Source organism: Metopolophium dirhodum, chromosome 1, assembly GCF_019925205.1.
Source record: "Metopolophium dirhodum isolate CAU chromosome 1, ASM1992520v1, whole genome shotgun sequence".
Classification (NCBI taxonomy): domain Eukaryota; kingdom Metazoa; phylum Arthropoda; class Insecta; order Hemiptera; family Aphididae; genus Metopolophium; species Metopolophium dirhodum.
This window is the reverse complement of record NC_083560.1, coordinates 73126364-73145872: the sequence shown is the minus strand read 5'-3', so window position 1 is coordinate 73145872 and position 19509 is coordinate 73126364. Positions and strand designations below refer to the sequence as shown.

At 27.9% G+C, this 19509-nt stretch overlaps 3 protein-coding genes across 3 annotated transcripts; 1 reads left to right on the top strand and 2 right to left on the bottom strand.

The window, feature by feature from the left end:
* Window positions 1-273: 273 nt before the first annotated feature.
* LOC132933046 (MAPK/MAK/MRK overlapping kinase-like) lies at window positions 274-2341 on the top strand. Its single transcript, XM_060999382.1, has 3 exons — window positions 274-673; window positions 733-1370; window positions 1955-2341. The coding sequence occupies exons 1-3, from the start codon at window positions 274-276 to the stop codon at window positions 2339-2341; spliced, it is 1425 nt and encodes a 474-aa protein (XP_060855365.1).
* Window positions 2342-4495: 2154 nt separating this feature from the next.
* LOC132941384 (nuclear pore glycoprotein p62-like) lies at window positions 4496-8985 on the bottom strand. The gene is made up of 9 exons (XM_061009421.1): window positions 8895-8985; window positions 6762-6836; window positions 6027-6341; window positions 5820-5990; window positions 5387-5639; window positions 5161-5323; window positions 4928-5103; window positions 4760-4871; window positions 4496-4670 (listed from the first exon to the last, which is right to left on the bottom strand). Exons 1-9 carry the CDS (start codon window positions 8983-8985, stop codon window positions 4509-4511), a joined length of 1518 nt encoding a protein of 505 aa, XP_060865404.1. The 3' UTR covers window positions 4496-4508.
* Window positions 8986-12850: 3865 nt separating this feature from the next.
* LOC132937044 (microprocessor complex subunit DGCR8-like) lies at window positions 12851-19243 on the bottom strand. The gene is made up of 11 exons (XM_061003874.1): window positions 19081-19243; window positions 17323-17389; window positions 17129-17262; window positions 16937-17048; window positions 16756-16843; window positions 16574-16677; window positions 15501-15644; window positions 15229-15437; window positions 15057-15157; window positions 13283-13451; window positions 12851-13214 (listed from the first exon to the last, which is right to left on the bottom strand). The coding sequence occupies exons 1-11, from the start codon at window positions 19171-19173 to the stop codon at window positions 13023-13025; spliced, it is 1413 nt and encodes a 470-aa protein (XP_060859857.1). The 5' UTR covers window positions 19174-19243; the 3' UTR covers window positions 12851-13022.
* Window positions 19244-19509: the final 266 nt, after the last annotated feature.

Below are 19509 nucleotides of genomic sequence, written 5' to 3'. Positions count from 1 at the left end.
CTACTGGCAAACTACTTACTATTAATACTATTTATTTTAATACGACATTATTGTTAATTAAATAGATTATTAAATTGAATATAACGCACGCATTTTAAAATTAAATTTTAACATTTCTGGCCTATACCTTTAAGATATACATTAATGAAAATCGATTTCCAGTGTTTGTATGGAAACCAAAACGTTTTAATAATATGTTCATAAGCAATATTGTACATATTTAATACACAATATACCTATACTTACTTTACATACTAAGTCTTATTCGACTCAATGTCACCTAATGTACAACTATCTAATAGAGACAATTCTAATAGTTTTTATTCTGAATTTGATCTAAAGAAAAAAATTGGCGAAGGCTCGTTTTCTGAAGTATGGTTATGTGTGCAACGAAGCAACGATCGAGAATATGCAGCAAAAATATTGAAAAAAAATTATGGATATACAGTGGACGCTGAGACATGGAACGCTGTATCCGAAGTTAATGTATCAAACTCGTTGGAAAATCATCCGTTCTTACTTATGCTCAAAAGCGCATACCATGAAAAAGAAAACGGAAAAATTATTTTAGTTTCGGAATTGATGAAAAAATCATTGTACGATATTATAGAAAACGGAGAATGTCCACTATCAGAATATAGAATTAAAACTTATATGTATCAAATGTTGGAAGGTATAATTGTTGTAATAATCTATAATAATAATTATTATTCATTAGAACATTTTGTAAAGGCCTTAAGTATTTGCACGAGAATGGCTTTATCCATAGGGATATCAAGCCAGAAAATATTTTGCTGAGATCGCAGGACAAGATATTAAAGATTGGTGATTTTGGGACCACGTGTCATGCCATTAATGACCTTCAGTACCTAGAATACGTGGCAACCAGATGGTACCGCTCACCTGAATGCTTATTAACACGAGGTTGGTATAATTCAAAGATGGACATTTGGGCCACGGGATGTGTACTTTATGAAATAGCTACCGGCCTTCCGTTGTTTGATGGTCGAGATGAAAGTGACCAAATTGAAAAGGTTGACCGGGTATTAGGCTCTCCAGACCAAAAATTAACTAAAAAATTTAAAAAACATAAATCTGATGTGTTCATTGAACGATACGAAATTAATAAACGAAATGAAAGAACCGCTGGAGTTGGACTACATTCAGTGTATCAACCATACCGCCCAGCATATGAATTAATGAAAGACATGATAGTATATGATCCATCCAAGAGGTATTCAGCGAATCGATTATTACGAAAGCCATACTTTTATGAGATTAAGGATACTGAGTATGAATATAAAATGAGAGAGTTTGAAAAATTGCTATGTAATAAATCAATAGTTAACTCATCCAAAATAAATCAAAAAGTAAGTTATAGACAGATAGACAGTGTTTAATAGTATGTAGATGAGTAAAATTATTTATGTACTTACCTCTATTTTTTTTTATTGTTATTTATTTTTATTTTTAACTAGGTACTTTTTTAAATATTATGCTTATTGTTAAATATTTAAATTGTATTTTAAAATTAAACTTTTTATTCGTATTTATTAGGTACCCCTTGAATTTTTATTTTCTGGTACCTAATAAATTTTATTTTATAATGTTATTTTGTGTATCATGATTTTAAATACCTATAATAACCTACCTATTAGTTAAACGTAAAAAAATTATCGTGGTACCAACCTATAATGCCGAATTAAAAATATATACCTATAATCCCAATTTCCATAGAAAATCATTATAACCTTTAGTTGTATAGGTTTATAACTTACATTGTATCATTGTAGGTACCTACTGATAAGGATAACCACCTCGCCTCATTTTACAAATATCGGTAAAACATTAACTACCTAGTTCTTAATATGTAAACTGTAAACGATTTCTTATTTAAAATAATATAATATTAATGATATTTATTTAATATGTTTCTCAAACTTCTACAATTTAGTCAAACACAACAATATCCAGGCAGTATACTATAATTAAAAAGCAAGGTCCTGGTGGAGATAGTATCCACAATTTGGAAACTCATTCGGTAAATGCTGAAACGTTTGAAAGATTATCTGCAAACAAAAGTAAAAAAATTGATCAACCTAAATTGGATAAAATATTATGTTTAAAGACCAATAAAAAAAAATCTATGATCATCCTAGAACCTGGAAATATCTGCCACGGAATTCAAAAACAAAATACACGTAATATATGTTCAAAGGACAATACAAAAGATATTTCTCTGTCAAAAAAAAAGTTAACGGAATCAGTATCGACTTTAAACAAAGGCTCAGAAGTAAAAAATGTTGGAAATAAATTTGTCAACCGTCCACCGTTCAAATGATAAAATTACACGATTTTTTCAAAACACAATTTCTTGAACTCGATTTTAATAACACTAGCTGTTGTTGTTTCTTGTAAGTTTTGTTTAAAAAAGAATAACAACACACGAGATATTTGTTGCGTACCAGTTTCCGCTAGATATGAAACTTGATTGTTAAATCACGCAACGTGATTTTATGTCCTAGTCATGCAGGAAGAAAATAAAATTGAAATAAATATTTTGTAATGTATAAAAATCAAAAAATATGTAATTACGAAAATGGGTATTGAAAAAACCATAGTTTTTAACCGACCTGTTTTTTCTTTCAATAAAAAAATGTTATAAAATTATAAACTTGTATAGGTATAAATAAAAATGAAAATTATAATTCGAAAAAAAAATGTTATTTTAATAAGCTATTAAGAATTATAATATATCTATTGAACGTTAAGTTCAAGCAAATGTTTGTACAGTTTAGACAGATGTAAGTTATATTATGTCTTAAATTAAGTATTCATCAAATGTTTACATATAATATAATTGGTTTATAATTGGTTTTATTAGCTCCATAGCAAAATACAATTCAATAATTAAAAAATAATGTACTTGTTGAGTGTTGAAAATTATTATTAACATACATTTTTAGAAAAAGTATTAACTACAAGTATTGAAAAATGATGATGAAAATACAAAAAAAAATAAAATTATTTATATAATATAATAATAATGTTATTGTTTATTGCATGAAAAAAAAATATATCATAAATAAAAAAGTTCATTGCAAAACCCAACCAAAAAGCAAGCTTGTATGCAGTTGGGTTTAGTTCTAGATGTTCTAGTATGTAGTCATATAATTTAAAGTAACAATAACTAAAATAAAAGTGTTAATTTAGGTACCTTGCCATTTTCCAAAAAAAAATAGAAATAAAATTAAAAATGTCTCTAATATACTTTTAATAAATATAAATATTTATATAATTATAATTTTTTTTTAATTTAAATAAAAAAGTTAAATAAATTTTTATATTCCCTATATGGAGTTATCAATTTTCTTATTGTGATTATTTAACATAGTAAATCAGACTTTTGAACAAAAAGGAACATTAAATTTCATTTTTGAGGAGTGTCTAAACACGGAACTGAACTGTGGCCAGTATTAAATCATATTATATTGAAATCTCTTATTAGTTATTTATAATATTCGTGTCGTTGTAAGTAGATCATGGTAAATATTATAACAACAAAAATGTACTAATAGACATTTTAAAACGTTTTTACTTTTAAAAATAAACAGTTATTTGCTATTCAAACATATCAATTAAAATGGATAAAATAAATTGACTTTTTTAATAATACTATATCCAGTATTAATAATATATAATATAATAGTAATATTTCGTCAAATAAAAAATATAAAAATGTGTTTATTAATACTGAATTAAATACAATACATAAAACTGAATTAATAGTTATTTAGTATTTTAACATCAGTGTTGGGTAAATTAATATTGAAAAGTAATAAAATTACGTTACTTGTTATACTGATTAATTTTATTTAAACTAAATTTACATTACCCGACATTAGTTTTATCATGTTACACTACATTTTTTCATTCAAAAAAAAGATTTATCCAATATTTGACTAACAAAATAACAATATCAATTATAAATCAATAAAAAATAATATGGCAAATTAGTGTACAAGTTTAATCTAAGCTCTAAAGAGCAAAAACTCAATATTGTTACAAATTTTGTTATCAGTCGATTAGGTATCTAAGAAGACAAAATAGTGAAACCCATTTTTGTTTTCTATTAATATTTGTAAACATTTTAGTATAAAAAAACAAAAAATCTAAATCTCCCATTGTGTACCAGGTACCACCTATGGGCAAAATCAAATAATTATAATTCTAAGTCACCAAATAAGTATTTATATTTTATGAAATACTTCATCATTGATAAATTATTAAATCTTAACTAATTATTACACACATAATTTTCATAATTATTTAATATTGTTTATATCTTTTCATATTCTACATAATATTATATTTAACAATTACACATAATAAAGGATAAAAATAATTTACTGAACCAATAAATGTCAGTAAGTATCTATTTAAAATATCAAAAAATACCAATTACAATATTATATTAAAATGTGTAAGTATCAATTTCATAATATTATTTATTTCCTGAAGGAAGACAAAGAGTTATCATTAACAGCTGTAAAGAAACGAGAATGCTCTTCATTCATTTCAGATACCATTGAACTTAAATTTTCTGCATTGTGTTCTATGTACTGTAATGCTGTCATATGACAGTTCAATATTCGACAAATTGAATTCAGCTGAAACCAAAGTTAAATTAATCATAGTACAAATATGTATTAAATGCAATTGTTTTATTTATACATAATATAATTTTGACAATACTTACATCATCATCAGAATCTTTTTTCGAGTTGGCTCTATTTAAACTGTTTACTATTTCTTTTATATCCCCTGACAGTAGTTTTACTTGGCTATCGATTTCTTGAGCAGCTTTATATCTATGTAAAATATGATTTGGTTAAATATAACTAAACACTAATTTTAAATAACTTACATTGGTTCTCTTTCATTATTCAAGCTACTTAATACTTCACAAGATTGTAATTCTTGTTCTATTGGAATTAAACAATCTTCAAGTTCCTTTTGTTGGGATAACAAGAAGTCAAGTTCATTTTCAATATCCACTTGTTCCTTTTCTTTTTGCTCCAGAATATCATACATTTTTACCAACTACAAATTAATTTATATGATTAATTAATATTTTTAATAAAATAAAATATAAATTACTTTAGCAGATTGATTTGTTAATATATTATCCCAAACGGTTATTTCATTTGCTTGCTTAATAAATTGTTTTTCTTGATTTTCTAAACTGACAGTCCAGTTGTTAATTAAATCAATAAGCTGTTGGAAATTTGTCTGTTGAACTGCACTGGATTGACTATCTAATCTGTTATAAAAATGTATCATGTTATTATTATTATAATTGAAATATATTTATTTTTATACTTACTGAGATGTAACAGGTGGAGCTTTTGTAGTAATTGCTGGAATAGTTTGTATTGTAGTAGCTTGGGCTGTAGTTTTTCCGGAAGAGCTCAATGAAAATCCAGGAGTGCTTGTTGTGCCTGATAAGAAACCAGTAGGAACTGCTGACGACTTACCCAAAGAGAAACCTGTTGATACTTTAGTTGTGGCTAATGAGAACCCAGTAGATGCTTGTTTGGCGCCCATTGACAAACCAGTAGATGCTTGAGTGGTACCAGCTAATGATAAACTGGTAGACATTGCTGGAGTTGTACCCGAAGAGAAAGTAGAAACAGTAGATGCTTGAGTTGTACCCAAAGAGAAACCTGTTGATACTTTAGTTGTTCCCAATGAAAAACCAGTAGAGGGTTGGTTTGTAACACCCAACGAGAAGCCAGATGATGCTTGTGTGGTTTTACCTAATGAAAAACTAGTGGATGCTTGGGTGGTACTAGCTAATGAGAAACCAGTAGAAACAGTTGGAGTTGCACCCAAAGAGAAAGCAGTTGATGTTTGATATCTGCCCAATGAGATAGTATTAGGTGCTTGAGTTGTACCTAATGAGAATCCAGTAGATGCTGAAGTTGTTCCTGACGTAAAGCCACTTGATGCTTGTGTGGTTCTACCTAATGAAAAGCCAGTAGATACTTGTGTGGTACCACCTAATGAAAAACCAGTGGATGCTTGGGTGGTACTAGCTAATGAGTAACCAGTAGAAAAAGTTGGAGTTGCACCCAAAGAGAAAACAGTTGATGTTTGATTTCTGCCCAATGAGACAGCATTAGATACTCGAGTTGTACCTAATAAGAATCCAGTAGATGCTGAAGTTTTTCCCAGTGAAAAGGCAGTAGAGGGTTGGTTTGTAACACCAAACGAAAAGCCAGGTGATGCTTGTGTGGTTTTATCTAATGAAAAACCAGTGGATGCTTGTGTGGTACCACCTAACAATAAACCAGTAGATGCTTGTGTGGGGCTACCTAATGAATAACCAGTAGATGCTTGGGTGGTACTAGCTAATGAGAATCCAGTAGATGCTGAAGTTGTTCCTGACGTAAAGCCACTTGATGCTTGTGTGGTTTTACCTAATGAAAAACCAGTAGATACTTGTGTGGTACCACCTAATGAAAAACCAGTGGATGCTTGGGTGGTACTAGCTAATGAGTAACCAGTAGTTGCAGTTGGAGATGCACCCGAAGAGAAAGCATTTGATGTTTTATATCTTCCCAATGAGAAAGCATTAGATGATTGAGTTGTACCTAAAGAGAATCCAGCAGATGCTGAAGTTGTTCCCAATGAGAAGCCAGTAGATGGTTGGTTTGTAACACCCAACGTGGAGCCAGGTGATGCTTGTGTGGTACCGCCTAATGAGAAACCAGTGAAAGTTGGTTGGGTATTACTTCCTAAGGAGAAACCAGCCGAAGCTTGAGTTGAACTCCCTAAATAATTAAATGGTTAATTTATACTCAGTGAAAAATCTATAGAAGTTTGATAAGTAGAAATTGCTGTTAACTAAAACCTGTGATGCTCAAGTTTCAGTTTTTTCTGCCAAGATGCCAAAATATTTTTAATTATTTATTTTATATGGCTTGGCTAACAAACCCACTTCAATAACATAACATTACCTTGTATATATAATAAAGCAGTAACAGCTATAACAATTTTAGTACCAACTAATTATAATCTACCAGCAGTGCTTGTTTCTCAACTATAAATTATTAAACTCGTGTTTTGAACACAATATTTGCCATTGGTGGCTTAGAAAAGTATACAGTGATATCATCAAGACCACGCTCAATTTATATTTTACTTATGAATTTATTGAAATTTAAAATTTTTAAGTATACCTACATAATATAATATTAAATTATTTAGATTTTTTATAGAGTTTAAGGCTTAGGATAGCTATAGTAGCGATAGAAACTTATTTTTCTCATATTAGAACCAACCCTTTTTTACTGTATATTATTATTTAAACAGATGACCTTTTTGAAAATTTTGATTTATCCGAATCAATATTAGAATGAGTAATTTCTGAGTTATTTTTATGTATATTCTAAAGATAATAATCAATAAAATATACAACAGACATAATATTGGATCTTGTATTTATTATAAGTACTCCGACAAATTTACAAACTATAAAAATATTTTGATGGATTAATATTAATTACTTAAGTTTTCAAATCATCATAAGTCCATATTACTTCTAAACTTATTATCATAAATCTATTATTTTTAGTAGGAAAAGTAAAAAAAATCAAATACTACTTGTTAGAAATTATGATTTAGATACATCAAAATTTAAAAAAATAAAATTTGTTTAACAATTTAGTTACATGAAAAAAAGTATTAAATGTATTTAATTAAATTAATGTATTAAAAATATATTTATACAATCAACATTACAGTAAAACATGAATAAATTAAATAAGTATCTAACTACTTTTTAAAAACCATATAAGTATTTGGTAATCTTACATTGTTACTATCCATCATGCTATTAACCGTTTTAATACATGATACATGGTAATGTAATACAAGATATTTTTTATTTTATTTTCCCTTGATTCTACACAAAAAAAGTTTTGCTGCTACTTTTCTTAGATTAGATTAATGATTGTATTCAGTAAATATTTTTTAATAGCTATCAAAGGTATTAATAAAGACAATTTACACCCATTTTTTTTGTACGCAACACGTTTATCTTTTACTGTTTTTATTGGTTTTGAAATACATAAATTAATTTCTGAAATACAGTTTTCTTATTTCTTTTATCACCTAAATTTTTAAAATTCAACCATTTTGTCCTACTTATTGAAAAAAATCAAATTACAGACACATGTAAATCACTAAAAACGTTTACTTTTTCCTTTAATTTATAAGAATGTAAACATAAATAAAAAATGTTACAAAGTAGGATATTATAAGAATTAATTAATAACGTAAAGCATGTTATTTTACATTTTAAGGTTTTGAAAGAAGGTTCTGTACCTAACAAAGGCTCTGTCTACACTCTATGCATTTCCACTCATATTACATATTTACGTCAACTCACAACACAAGATGAGCCTATACCTGAGCAATTCTTTCCAAACAGTTGCTGACTAACAAATTACTTTCATTTTGTTATATTAAACTAACATAGTCAGGGGTTCATTACAATATACATTATAATTATGAAATAACTAATAATACACGATAGTGCCTATAGTGAACCAATCTGACAGGAGTTTTGTGTTTTATTATATGCTTCAATAATTGTCATATTTATGAGTGTCAAACTGTCAATTATCTCCCATCCCTAAAAAGTAAAAACTGTAAGGTGAAAATTGACTAAGAATTCCGTAAAATTATGCACAATTATCTGGAGAGAAGTTGACATGAACACAAATTACATTAAAAGAACTACCTTGTAAAGTTGCAACCTACGAAGTTCATGTTACAAATTTCATGTATCACCACTGAGTCACATTATTAATCAACTAACAACTTACACAAAGTATTGGCAGGTGTAGTCATCGTCAACACTGAAGTCTGATTTGTGGTTTTGGGTGTCCCAAAATTGAAACTCGACTTGTTGAACATGATACTTAATAGTTTTTTTTATTAATACAATTTAAAATAATAATATTATATTAAGTTTACACCAAGGTAATTACAGTTAATTATTTTGAGTTCATTAAAGAATAAAAATTAAAGAATATTCGCTGTAGGCTAAAATTTACACATCAGTCACCACCAGTAGGCAGAAAGCAGTAACCACAAAAACCACGTATATAAGAATATTATGGCTGCACAGGGAATCTTAAAATCTTCTATCAAGTATCAAACACTATCATTAAATGCAGGGAAATATAGCGGTTTACAGTGTTGCCAGTATTGTCAATCAAGACAAACAGTGTTACAATTCACTAAAAATCAGGCTACGCGCGCGCTGGTATAGAAATAATCATAGACTAATGGACAGCGCATTCCACCCCACCCTACCATCTATGCTTGGCGATCATAATATAACCATATAATGATATAACTAAGAGAGAGAGAATATAAATTAGTGAAGGAGCCCGCATAAGGTACTGTATATTTTTCACTACTTTGTTTCATAGGCGGAGGATATCCATTAAAATTTCAGGGGGGCCAACATTATTTAACATCAAAGTGGGCGAAGGGGCTTCGATACTACAAAACTAAAAAAGGAGGGGGTTGACGAACTTTTAGTGGACTAAGATCAATAGTATATAATATATATACCATAGACATATATATATAAATGGACTGCGCTTAGAGAGAGAAATCATGAAACCGACATTGATGAGAGAGAAAAAAACAGTTGGGGGCAAGCATGGGGGAAATAATTGAATACTCAAATTATTCCATGATATTATTTATGACATTATCAAATATCGATGATGGTTATATCTACTTATCAGTTTTATAATCTATAAATTACAATAATTTTATTGAATGAATGAAATATAATTATTATTTCTTTCATGATTGCCCCCAACAGTTTCTATATCACTCACACAATTTACATTTCAGATTCGGATAGATGGAGGGTGAGGAAAGCGTAGTCCATTTATTAATATGCCTATGATATATACATTTTTAAAACAATGTGTTACAATGTTTTTTACTCAATGATATGTGATTTGTTCTTTAATGACGGTCTTAAGTTGTATGCTATCTCTTTCTTACAATGATGGCATGTGAACCTCCCTTACTACTCTACTTTCTAGTCCATACTCTATATCATAGAATATATATAGCTCCATATTTTATTAATATGTCTATGGTAATTGGTAGTCTGGTACTCTGGTGATGGGAATGATCGAGAGATAATACAAGGTTATTTAATTTGATCGGTTATTTCGATTGTTGGGGAGGTTATTGATGGTTATAGCACAGATTTCTATATAGCACAGAAGTAGTATAGAATTCTGTGGGCCTTAGGCACAGTTGTAGATTGTACTATCTATAGCCGAGCGTCTGAAATATTCTCGAGCGATATGTTTCGTCAAGGTTTTTAGCACGATCTTAAATTACCTAATACCTATTATATAGATTTTACAATATTACTATATTATTAGAATTTTAGCATGAAGACTAAAATAGGGTGACCAAATTCGTACGTATATATCGATACATTGATCACGATATTAGGTCAACGATATATCTATGCCCTCGATATTTTAGTACAATTTATCGTCGATGCTCCAGCGTCCACACAGCCACACGAAAAAACATCCGACTAAAATGCACTTTATAATTTAACTTGATCTTATTTATAAATATATTTTAAAGTACTTATTATATTATGGCCATTATGGGTTATAAATGGTTATAATATTATAATATATGCCTAAATAAAATATTTTGTTAGTACCTACATAGGTAATACACTAATTATTAAAAACAACTTGTATATGATAATGCTTTACCTATACCAATATTTACTATACATTTATACTTAATCATATATGCACCTATTATAATTTATTATTGTGCATAGTATCAATCTGATGAAAATGTAGCTACAAGATATATGTATATACAGTAACAAAATAAAGGTCAATTCACTTTAATTTTTAAATTACACATTGTATATTACAATTTACACACAAATTACTACACATGTTTTGCTGAGCGTAAAATTTGCCATGTTAGGTACGCACTTGTAAGATGGAGACAGCATAATATGCGGGTGCGACGTCCTCTTAAGAGGACGTGATACCCGCATGTATTGCATGTGTCCGACATAGCAAAGTTTACGCTCAGCAGACCACGTTTAGCTCCGTTAATTTTAAAATTAGAATGAATTGACTTCTTATAAAATTTAAAGGTAAGAATATTATCCATGCAACCTAATCGGCTTTTTGTTATATTTTAATTTTAAATTGAGTTATGAGTATTAAGATTTATAAATAATTTACAATTTAAAAATACTCATAATTTATTCATTTTAAAATTAAAATTTAACAAAAAGCCGATGAGATTCCCTAAATAATATTCTTACCTTTAAATTTTATAAGAGGTCAACTTACTCTAATATTAAAATTAATGGGGCTTAACGTGATCTGCTGAGCGTAAAATTTGTTATCTCGTACACGTGTAAGACGGAGACAACATATTATGCGGGTGCGACGTCCTCTTAAAACGAATAATACAAAAATAATATAAATATGATCAAATATCACACCTAGATTAAATGTAAATGTTATAATATTCTTAGATTTATAACTTTTTCCAAGCATATATTGCCAATTTTAAACAAATCATCATAATTCTTAAGTTTCAGTAAAAATGTCTGTATCATCAGCATAGCATTATATGTCTGAATACAAACTTAAGTTTAAGAGACCATTTAGATAATATATAATAATTATAAATAACATAGGAACTATAAGTTAATTTAAATATAATTATTAATTCATGATCTAAAATGCAATACTTAAGAATTATATTTGGTTAAAATTACAAAAATAAAAGCAATACTTCAAAATCCGATACATTTGTATCAATTATTATTCCCTAATAATTTTTTCCATTTAATCATTGTTATATTTGTATTATAATATTTTTTTGATTGGTGATACATTTTTGGTTAAGAATACTCTGAAAGTCGTATCTGTTGCATCTTAAATATCTGTGGGTAGACATTCCTTAAGATAGGTAACTGATAAGTGATAGACAACCATGAAATATGCGTAAGAGAAAACATTTAAAATAATAAAAAATGTTCAAAATCAACAAGTGAGGTTTTTTTTTTGTTAAAAGTTTTGTTTTAATTTTACTCTTGTATTATTTTATGTTCAAACATCCAGTATTTGTTAGGATTTGTTTAGCTTTTATTTAAAAGGTATAAACTGCAAAATAATATAATAATTTTAAATGTAAGGTAAACGATAGAAAAATTGAACTTAAAATAAAAATCCAATGAAAAATATATTTAAATTACAATTATCATTTATCATGTTTGTTATCTCATGAAGTTTAGAAATTATATAAATATAATTAATATTACAATATCAGTTATATATTTTAATACTAATCAATTTGTAAAATAATAAATAGTGACAGTTTTCATTAAATGTATACCTAAATCAAAAAATAACACATAAATAGTATAAAATTATAATATAAAATACAAGCAAAAATATGATCACCATGATACCATCACACAGTTGTAATTATTGACTTTTCAATTACCATTGATATTTTATGTAACCAAAATAAAATTGTACAAGATGGAATTTATTCAAACATTAATATTATTTAAATATATATATTAATATATATTATAACTATAACATATTTAAGTTTCTATATCATATCTTACATTATATAATATTTATTAGTATAAACTAAATTAAATGAAGTTGGTTTTAAAAATAATTCTAAACATACAGGAAGATTATGTCTATTAATTACAGGATAATACCAAAAATTATTTTAAGAGTTACTAAAAATAGTGATATACTGATATGCATACGTATATATTAAATAGAAGTAGTAGAAACTTCTTATTACCCTAGCACAAAATAAGTACGGTTATGGAGAGGTTTTACTGTTTGTATCAAGGTGGTTATTATTTTGTTTTAAAATAATATTTACATTTTCTTTTAATTATTTGTTTGTTTTTCCAGTTCTAACATCGCTTTTCTCAATTTTTTAAGAAGATTCATATCTGGATGATTTCTAGATTGTTTGGTTTTAGGTTTATGTTCGTTTGGTTTGTTCTCATTGTATTCAAAATGTTGATGGCTATACAATCTTAATAAAGATCCAAAGTAATGGATATGTGGGTGCAATACCTATAATTACACAAAAATTAATAGTATAAAATTGTTAAATTAATTTGTATAGTATTTATTTTGTAAACCTTTAATAGAGCTTGAGCCCCTTTTTGGCGACCATCAAGTTTATTTTTACAAATAACTGTTGCAGAATATTTTTCTACAGTCATAGTACAGCGATAATAATTGTTTGTATCAGATCCACTTTGCATCTGTTCCATGTCACACAGTAGATTTGTACCTTCACCAAAATTTCTATAAAAAATAAAATTATCTTTGAGAATGTTAAACCAATACCTAACCAATTTTTATTATGAGTATTTTAAGTTAAATGTACAATAATATTTTGTTATTACACTCGCAGTTTTTCAACTTTGTGAACATTTATGGTTAAAATAATTTACAAAAAAAATTATTATAAATATATACCTAACAATGAAAGTTAAACTCAAACATATGCCATTGATATAGAATGTAATAATTATCCAGAAAAAAGACTATTTAGATAATAGTTCAAATCATCTTGAGACACATTCAGAAAACAGATTAATATTTACATGAATAGTTAACATGTTGTATTAATCTATTTATAGGGGCATTTTGTCTATAGTTCCAACGCTAGAGTGGCATATAACAAGTTTTCAACATTCTAGTTCTTTGATTTAAAACATTTAAGTTTAATAAATAAAGCAATTTTTGACAGTTAATATCCCTGTTGGTTAATTTAAAAATAAAGCATACATCTAATCTTTTCATTTCCAAGCGTTTCTAGTTTTAAGTATGATAATATCGCCTGTTATAATGATTAAGGGAGATGTTTGATACCACATTACCACATCTGAGTTGTACAATTTGTAAAAAAAAATGATTTTGAATTGAAACAATAGATTTTATACAACACCAACTGATTTTGAGGAAAAAACTGTTCATCCATAGCCGAAATATGATCTAATAAAGGAATAGTAGAGTGATTTTAGCACTAAAAGATTGTTAAAGTCTTTACAGCTACGAATTATGAAGTCTAACATTGGATATGAATATAATGATCATTAAATGAAAGAGATGAGTCACAACCAATTCCCAAAGCCTTATAAAGCAAAACTTGTTCCAGTATATAAAATACATATTTAATAGGGCGATCCCAATAATAATTATGTGAAATTGGATTGCGAATTTTGGAAGTCATAATGTTATGACATTAAATTTAATGTTTAAAAATAAATTATTTAGACTATGCCAGCTACTAAGACAATTTCGGTAATCTTGAAGTAACAAATTATCTCTTGAAAATGTAATAATACAGTACATTTTTATGTCATCTGCATAGTCATCTGACTACATAAAGTAACTTATTATTAGAGTAATAGAGTTGTAAATTTAATACCATTAATAAACATATTAAATAATAATTTAACTAAATGTGTAATAGTTCAGTAGACTCCTTGAAACTTGTAGGGTGTTTACAAATTGTTTGTGCAACCCCTTCAGGTAGCTAAAGGGTAGCTCAAAATTTATATTTTTTGTATATTTAAATGGCTGATACTAATATTTTAATTATGATTGGTAGAAATATGGCGTATACATTTTTTTACAAATATATTTATAAAAAAACAAATCTTTGGAACAGACAATGCCAGGCAGGACAGTTAGTCTTTTTATATATTTAAATGTGAAATAAGATTTTTAGTTACAGGTATTCTCATAAATTACCAAATGAATTTGAATAGGTTTTTTAAATTAAAAGAGAACACAACGGATCAAGTTTTAAGCATAATTTTATGGACTCAACTCCTGTCCACAAAATATTGAGAGTTAAAATGGAAATACAATAGTTTTAAAAAATTAAATAAATTATCATACCTTTTTACACAAAGCTTTAACATTTCATATGGTGTGGATTCGGTGGATTGAGCACAAATTTGTGGTATTATTGTATCTTTTACGGTTAATTTGTCAAAGATCTGAAACATAACATGTAAGAATAAATTGAATAATTGTAATATCTGTTATGGTACTTTTTACAAATATTTACTTTGTATTGTTCAAGATGATTAATCTCTTGAATTTCATTCTTAGTTTGACTAGAATTATCAGTTTGAAAATGTTTGGCGGAAGGTAATAATATTTGGAGAGTAGCTCTCGCAGCATCGATTTTTGCTTGTTTTTTGGTCGCGCCTGTACCAATACCATATTGTATTCCATCTAAGACTACTGTACATAAATAAGGATACTTGGATTGTTCTAAACAAATAATTATATGAAGTTAATTTTAAACATGTAAATTGTTTGTTATTTCATACTAACCAAGTTCTTTAACCTCAAATGAATGACATGCAGTTTTCAGTACACGTTGAATGTATTCATGCAATATACCAATGTAACTTTTACCTTCTAAATTAATTGTATATTGCAGGTCTTCAGGATTAAGTGCATTACTCTCTCTTTTGACTAAAATTTTAAAATTAAATTAGCATAGCTGGAAAAATTACGTATCAATACAAATGGGTAAAAACTATTATACTTAGCCAAATAGAAAATATAGTAATAGTTATAGTAGTACCCACCTCCTAATTTCATATTTATGCGAGTACCCTTAACGAAAATCGAGGTACGCAGATACACGGACCATGAACAAAACGTATTAACCTTACAAAGTAAATAATAATTATATTGGGTACTATTTATTAAATAGTAAACGGTGTTAACAGCAAAAATAATATTATACAGTATACACGTAGGTACATTGATATAAAATATAATATTATCTTGTTTATCTTGCACAAAATATTAGTACACAACTACCTATTGTTGAACGCATAGATGTTTTGTGTATTCGTGTAGAAAAAGTGTTTCTTCTTGTCAGCTAAAAATGGAGATATTTTTTAAAAAAACGATTAAGGTAAAAAAAAGTTAATACCAGCACTACAACTGAAGACCCAAAATACAAATTATGACAATTACTTTCATCATGTAAAAAGTATTGAAAATGTTTCATAATATGTTAATTTATGTTTTGAGTTATATTATACAGTTTTTAATTTTGTTAAGCATTATACATAATAATATTATGGATCACAAACTTAAATATAGATCATACTTTATGAGGTATTATTTTATATTATATAGACAACTTACAAATATACAATATAGTGGATACTTGTTTGATATGCTATCTACCCTAAGTATTTTATCTACCATAATTCTATGTTGGGTTAATATGCTATCTACAAATGAAAATAGTCGCTTTTTTCACCAAACGTGTGGTAGTTGCTGGTAGAGTACTAAATAATGGGGGGTGTGGACGGCATAGATTAAGGCATGTATGCATAAACTTTTTTAGGACTACATCACTGGTAGTAATTATTACTTTTTCTTACCAACAGAATTGAAAGCAGTTGAACCTGTTAATGATTTTTGAAAATCTTTTATCTTTGAATTATTTTTTTGTTTTCTTAGATATGCCCGGCGCTTTACCCACGACCTAAACAAGAACAACTATAGTAAGACACATTCAAATACCAGTTGTAATAAAACTAATATTTTAATAATAAATATTTACTTAAATTTATAAAATTTAATATTCCTAAATTTGAATATTTTGCTACAGTAATTTCGATACTCTGCATGGCTCAATGTTAAAGGACATCCTGAAAAACAATTTTTAATTCATATACAATCATTATTGACACTTCTAAGTTATAATACAATAAAAATACTGTAAAATATTGTATAGATATTACTGTTTGAAGTAGAGGTTGAAGAAGAAGTTGAAGCAAGATTGGTTTCATTCTGAGTTTTATTATTTAATTTCTGATTCAAACAAGGTATATTTGCTACAGGAATTTCATGGTTCTAAAAATGAAGGTGAAACATTAAAAAAAGTTTAATGCAACAAAAATAATTTAAACGTTACATTTTTAACGAGCACTTACTTTAAGACTGTGAATTCCTAGAAAATATGGCTTTGAAAATGAACATACTCTTGTTTCTGTATTCATATAAATTGGCATACCACTATCGTGATCTATTTTTTCCCATCCCTTTGGTAAATCATAACTGTTTTCATCTAACGAATATAAAGTTATTGGTTAATACCTATATAAAAAACGAGTTAATTAAAATTTACCATATTGACGAATTGCTTCTTCTTCTTTGTATTCTTGTTTTATAATGGTTTCATCATAATATTCAGTCTAAACATAAGTAACAATTTATAACTAGTGGATCATTGAATATTTATATACAATAAGAAATAAAAACATTAGAAAGCATTAAGTAGTAACTATTACCACTTCTACTTATCACTGCAGTAAAAAGTTATAATGACGAGTTAAAATTTGTATGCAGAAAAAGTAAGTAGGTAAAATAGAATATTAGTTAAAAATTATTTTCAGTAAATCATCAGTAATTCTATAAAAATCAATAAAACAAGCAATTTTATTAGGTACTTATTATTATAGAAAATTTTGGTTTAATTACAGCAATAAATGAAACTAATTTGGTACATAATAAGTAAACCTATACCTGAGGATAATATGCACCTTGAAACCAATTAGGTATTTTACATTTTGAATTTTAAAGATGAGCTCACAGGCAACATGTGTTCCTATTGACTCGGTAATGGGGTGAATAGGAACACAGGTTAAAAATGATTAATATTCCTTTATTCCTTTTATAAATTTAGAAGGCTGAATGGGAACTTAATTTATATTTTTAAACAAAGCTTATTATACATTATACAATATATGTATTAAGTGTTATAATAAAATAAAAAACAATTAATATGAATTGGTAAATCCTATGGCAAATCAGTCTTGTTTTTAATTTGGTCTTAAAACATATTTTAATAAGAGGTACCCTTTATATAAGGATAACAAGATATAAAAAATTAATTATAGTAAAAATTGCAGCAAAATCACACCAAAAAAAAGTTTTCCTATTCATCCCATACCATCCTAAAGACCTAAAAAAGTAGTTATCAAGTTTTTGATGACTATAAGTACCAATAAAAATCATTTTTAGTTGTTTTGAAATTTGTTGATCTGTATTATTATATCGCTACTATAAAATTAAAGCATAAGAATGTAAATACGGTGTGTATGTATATGAGAATATTGAGAATCATGATAAAGTATATGAAAACATTCTTGAAACACAAAAAAAACATTTTGTCACATGCATAATAAGGTGGATATAATATGGGAGATACAATAAATCTTTTCAACAACAATTAACGAGTACTACAGAGCCTGAATAATAATAAAAGCTCTCTAACGAGATACATAAAGGCTCTCTAACAAGTACTATCAAAGTGATCCATCGACATTTGTGTCAAACTAAAATGGTTACTATCACAAAAAGTTGAAAATTCAAGTTAGGTATTATCATAGTTAGTACAATTTTTTTCTAAATTTGTTCCTATTAATGCTATTTTAAGGTATCCTTATTGCTTATTATGTTACATCAAAGTACCTTTACAACAATAAACAAAATATGCAGATAGTTTATATAGATATCTGAGACAATGCTGTATCTGGAGGTGTCTTAAGGGTCACCCACCGTAGGAATTCTAAATGCAGCCTTGGCTAGCTGGTACCGGTGTCCGATATTATATTATGTAACATAAAGGCGGGTTATTAGTTTTTACTATCAATAACAACATTAAAAAACGATAAATTAACCAACATTAAACATTGTCCTAAATAAGCCACCCCCGTACCTCGTCGAGCTAAAACATATTTATCAATAATACCCACTCCGTCCAAGAGTCCTACTCCGAAATCAATTACACACGCACGAGTGCTACCTGTTATTCGGTCTAGTCGGCCTACAATATGGTGCCACCCTTTTTTTTTAGCCCTACGAGTGTTATCGAAGTATATACCTTCGGCTGCAGCTGCATATCGTATTCATCATCGCTGTCGTTCGAATCGGATCCGGGGGTGAATTTCTGGCTCAACTTGGCAGCCTCGGTCATGATGATGGTGTGGGCGTGGTCGTCGACGCCACACGTCAATAGTGGCGATATACCGGGATAGTATATTATGAAACCGAGGTCGTCCAGACAGCAACAGACTGTCGTCAGTCAGACTCAATTAGCTCGTCAAACACCACTCACGATGAAAACAGTGCAGCCAGCGTACAAGACGAAATATTATTTTTAATACGGTATTCTTACCCTTAACGAGTGCATGCTGACCTTAGATTATATACAATGGATGGAGCTACTTTAATCATTTGATGTGTCCAACATAACCCCCCACTTTTTAGTTATTTTATAGTGATTGTTGGCAAAACGCATGCGTAATAACTC

Bases quoted from the DNA above. Each gene is read 5' to 3' on its own strand.
- LOC132933046 (XM_060999382.1), top strand. From the start codon at position 274: ATGTCACCTAATGTACAACTATCTAATAGAGACAATTCTAATAGTTTT. The intron at 674-732 runs GTATAATTGTTG...CATTTTGTAAAG, and splicing joins TATGTATCAAATGTTGGAAG to GCCTTAAGTATTTGCACGAG. The intron at 1,371-1,954 runs GTAAGTTATAGA...TCTACAATTTAG, and splicing joins CATCCAAAATAAATCAAAAA to TCAAACACAACAATATCCAG.
- LOC132941384 (XM_061009421.1), bottom strand. From the start codon at position 8,985: ATGTTCAACAAGTCGAGTTTCAATTTTGGGACACCCAAAACCACAAAT. The intron at 5,991-6,026 runs GTAGAACCACAC...GCTTTACGTCAG, and splicing joins ATCTACTGGCTTTTCATTAG to GAACAACTTCAGCATCTACT. The intron at 4,872-4,927 runs GTAAGTTATTTA...TATTTTACATAG, and splicing joins AATAATGAAAGAGAACCAAT to ATATAAAGCTGCTCAAGAAA.
- LOC132937044 (XM_061003874.1), bottom strand. From the start codon at position 19,173: ATGACCGAGGCTGCCAAGTTGAGCCAGAAATTCACCCCCGGATCCGAT. The intron at 17,049-17,128 runs GTAAGTGCTCGT...CTTCATTTTTAG, and splicing joins TAGGAATTCACAGTCTTAAA to AACCATGAAATTCCTGTAGC. The intron at 13,452-15,056 runs GTATGATAATTT...TATTTTTTATAG, and splicing joins TTAAAGCTTTGTGTAAAAAG to AAATTTTGGTGAAGGTACAA.